Here is a 3,832-nt window from a genome sequence, read left to right as displayed (position 1 = left end):
CTAGACACTTCCTCAGGAAATTCGTACCGCTGTCTAGAGTCCACAATAAAATTACGACTGAGAAGACTTTAGAAGACCCGTTCAACTGCTGGTGGAACCCACCACCTATGGCAGCTACTTTTCCCTGTCGTCAAAGATTCTGCCTGTCGTCTTTCCGACGCGTTGCAACGCGCCGCCGCCCGCGTAGCACAGCTCTTCTTCTGCACAAAGCACAATGATTTATATGTGTAGGGCTCTCCTTCATTCACGCCAAACTGCTCTGAGCTAGTGACTCTTCGAGCTTTCATTAACCTGAAGGCTCCCAGTGCCATTCGATTAATTTCTGCTTGCCTTCTGCACATATCACTGACAGTTTTCGAAGGCTGTCAAATATGAAGGTATGTCACTACTCTAACTCTAACTCTGTTGAATCAGAATCATCGATTTAGAAATTCTGCAATCATGAATTATCGAAACGATTAACTGACAATGATGGCCCTGCATGTGTCATATTTGCAGAAAATGGTGCTGAAAGTGGCGATGGAAGATGAGAAAAGCAAGAGAAGGGCCATGAGAGCTGTTGCAGCTGTTGAAGGTAACTATCAATCCAATATTTATCCATTACAATTCTCGTTACAATGAGAATTGGGTTTTGATTAGTGATATGATATTTGCTTGCAGGCGTAGAGTCCGTTGCAGTTGATATGGAGAAGAGGGAGATAACTGTGATCGGAGAAACAGATCCTGTGGTTCTGGCAAAGAAACTGATGAAGCTCGGATTCAGAGAGCTGCTGAGCGTGGGTCCTGCCAAAGAAGAGAAGGCGGCTGCAGAGACTCCGGCAGTTGTGTATCATCATCAAGTGAATCCCCAATATGGGTACGGGCCTTATGAAGGATACTCTTCATATACTGTCGTGAGAGGTGAGGATCCCAATGGCTGCACGATCTGTTAGACCTATCTCGTCCTATTTCTTCTTTATGGGGCAAAGTATGGGCATGGGGGAGACAACCGTTGGTCTCAAGGGAATTTCAGGAGACGATGTTAGCTGCTTGTGATGCTGCAGCAGCTGGGAACTCGTTACTTTCAGAGATAGTGGGACATGGGGGATTAGTTACCTTCATTAAATATACAGATGTATGTACTACGCCTGCAACTATTTATTGCATATGACATCGCCAAAGGATGTTCAGTGGCTAATTGAAGGGAAGCGTGGCATAAACAGCCGACAAAGGCCTATAAATAGATTCTGGTGCGAACCACTCGGCTGTTTATAGTTACCGTTCGATCTTCTTTTTAATTTTAATTTTATTTTTTTAGAATTTTTATGAGATTGTAGATGTGCTTTTAATATATAACTGAATTCAATGCTTACAAAATTATTTGAATCACAAAGTTCAAACTTACTATTTCGAAAAATCCCTTGTATGAATCATGGTTAGGACTAAAACTGAATTCAATGTTTATAAAATTATTTGAATTATAGAGCTCAAATTATTTGTAAACTGATTCTAAATATTAAAATTTTAAAAATCAAAATTAATAATAAAACTTAATTTCATATTAATTATATCCTCTTGCCCTACACGCTTATAGATGATATCTCCAAAAATTCAAAATTACACAAAACTTCCATTCCACTGGAACAAAATTATGATTTGTTTTTGTTACAATGGGAGAAGGCCGCATAAAGGGGATATTTTGCTGGTGTTTTATCAAGATGATTTTGGATTTGGATTTGAATTTGCAGTGTTCGCTATGGTGGACGCCGGTAGGAAGAAAACAATAATCATGAACAGTGCAATCGCAATTTTATTTCAGTCCAAAAAAAATTGCGTTGACTTTAATTTAAACCAAATACATTAGAGTCTAAGAGAAAACATACTATAGGTTGATAGCAACAAGTTTCAAGTTATTTTAAGGGCACACTTTTCCAACCATATACTAGATTAGAGATAAGTTTATTTGCAATTGTAAATACACTTTCTTATTTTCGGAGTATTCGTTAAATCACTTAAATTCATTTTTATATTATGCAAAATGAACCCGAATAATAACGATTAAAAAATTAAATTATCTAATGATGGTATTAAAAGTGGAAATGGGATCATCACAAATGTGTTTACATAAAAACGAATATGTATTTTTAAAAACACATGCATTTCTAATCTTATACCCTTAATGTTCCTCAAACAACCATAGCGTTAAAGCTCCTCAAACAATCAAAAATGCTTTCCAACATCAATTTTCGAAAAACACATGCACATTTTCAAAAGTGCATGAACTTTAAAAAAATGCATGCATGATTTCAAGAATGTGTGTGCATTTTCAAAAGCATATGTGCACTTTTAAAAGCATGTGTGCAATTTTAAAAGCACATTCACATTTATTAAAGGACATTCATTATGTTATGTTTATAATCTCTAAGAGGGAGGGAGGGAGTAGGGAGAGTGATGCAGAAGCATCAACCTACCCCACGTCAAATTCAATTTTTCAAACCTTTGAGAAATCGATGTGGCCTAAAAGATAATATTTTCATTAAATCGATGAGATTTGTTGTAATTTGGTTGAGTGATCTTAGCGATTTTATGAGGAAAGATTGGATCTGGAATGATTTGATCCTATATTTCTCCACTGTTTTAAAATAGAGTCTTCATGTATTTGTAGAGGAGGCCCAGTATCGATGTAAAACCTAGTAGAGGGCCGCCACTCCATGGGGCATATGTAATAATTTTCTCTAATATAATTATCGGTGTGTTAAATTTGTGGTTTTGTTTTGTTTCTTTGGATTAATGAAGATCGCACTGCTGAAGTAGTGAAGGCTCTATGCTAAATGACTCTATGTTTTGTGTTATTCGTGAGGTTTGGTTGTGTGGTAGTATTCGTAGGCAATAAGCAGTATCTCGCGCAAACAAAACTTGGTAAATGGTATTTTTAAAATTCACGCGATTAACCTTAGCGGTCGACACGTAGCATGTGAAAACTACTTTTCTCACGCTCTCTCAATTTGATATCGGTTGTGCAAGATTTCACTCGAGATTACGTGATATCTGTTGGATCAAGCGGGATTGATCGACAGTGGAGATCGACCAAGCTAGTTGACGAGCGGGTGACATGATAGTTGTTGGATCGGACGGGACAGATCAACGGTGGAGATTTGGAGCGCCAAAAGTCAAGTGTTAAAATGAATATGTCAGTTGTGCGACACACGGTTGACGATGATTGGTCAGTTTTGTTGTGAAGTCCGCTGATTGAAATGCTTCCGATGTATACGTGGGCCCATAACCCATAGGTCCACGTGCGACTTATGTAAAGATGCATCTTTGCTACATCAAAGTGGTATCAGAGCGGGGAAAGGTTTCCTACAAGAAAGAGTTTGCATGCAAAAGAAGGAGGTACAATTATGTTGAAGATTGGAGAGATTGTAGTCTTTATATTTTCGTACGGGTAGCTGCAGAAGAAGATGAGAAGATTGCAGCAACCTAGAGCCAGGAGTGCTCAAATGGTTCCAAAGAAGAGAGAACTAGAGAGATTCCGAAAGACTGAGCTTAGAGGAGAGAAGCTTGGTGGGGTATCGTGTAGCAGGGAGGACTTGGCAGAGGTTTTGTTGCAGCTCACGGAAAGATCATAAAGGAAATTCCACAAAGGATGTGGGTAAAATTGCTAAGGGATGAAGAAGGCATATGACCAGGAGGTCATAAAAATTTTGTACCTCGGGAGTCTGATGCAGGAGCATCAACCCACCCCACGTCAAATTCAATTTTTCAAACCTTCGAGAAGTCGACGTGGCCTAAAAGACAATATTTTCATTAAATCGATAAGGTTTGTTGTAATTTGGTTGAGTGATCTTAGCGA

General features: G+C 38.5%; 1 protein-coding gene across 1 annotated transcript; it reads left to right on the top strand.

Annotated features, from left to right (window-relative positions):
* Positions 1-247: 247 nt before the first annotated feature.
* On the top strand, positions 248-1,341 carry LOC149177244 (heavy metal-associated isoprenylated plant protein 12-like). Its single transcript, XM_089423349.1, has 3 exons — positions 248-377; positions 499-574; positions 661-1,341. Exons 1-3 carry the CDS (start codon positions 372-374, stop codon positions 930-932), a joined length of 354 nt encoding a protein of 117 aa, XP_089279475.1. The 5' UTR covers positions 248-371; the 3' UTR covers positions 933-1,341.
* Positions 1,342-3,832: the final 2,491 nt, after the last annotated feature.

Source organism: Pinus tabuliformis, chromosome 4_1 (assembly GCF_031772625.1).
Source record: "Pinus tabuliformis cultivar Carrire ecotype Pingquan chromosome 4_1, CPIR1, whole genome shotgun sequence".
In the NCBI taxonomy this organism is placed as follows: domain Eukaryota; kingdom Viridiplantae; phylum Streptophyta; class Pinopsida; order Pinales; family Pinaceae; genus Pinus; species Pinus tabuliformis.
Note: the sequence above shows the minus strand (reverse complement) of the source record. Positions and strands in the feature narration are given on the sequence as shown.

Excerpts from the sequence above, each read along its gene's own strand:
- LOC149177244 (XM_089423349.1), top strand. Across the intron at positions 575-660 it reads AGCTGTTGCAGCTGTTGAAG|GCGTAGAGTCCGTTGCAGTT; the intron begins GTAACTATCAAT and ends ATTTGCTTGCAG.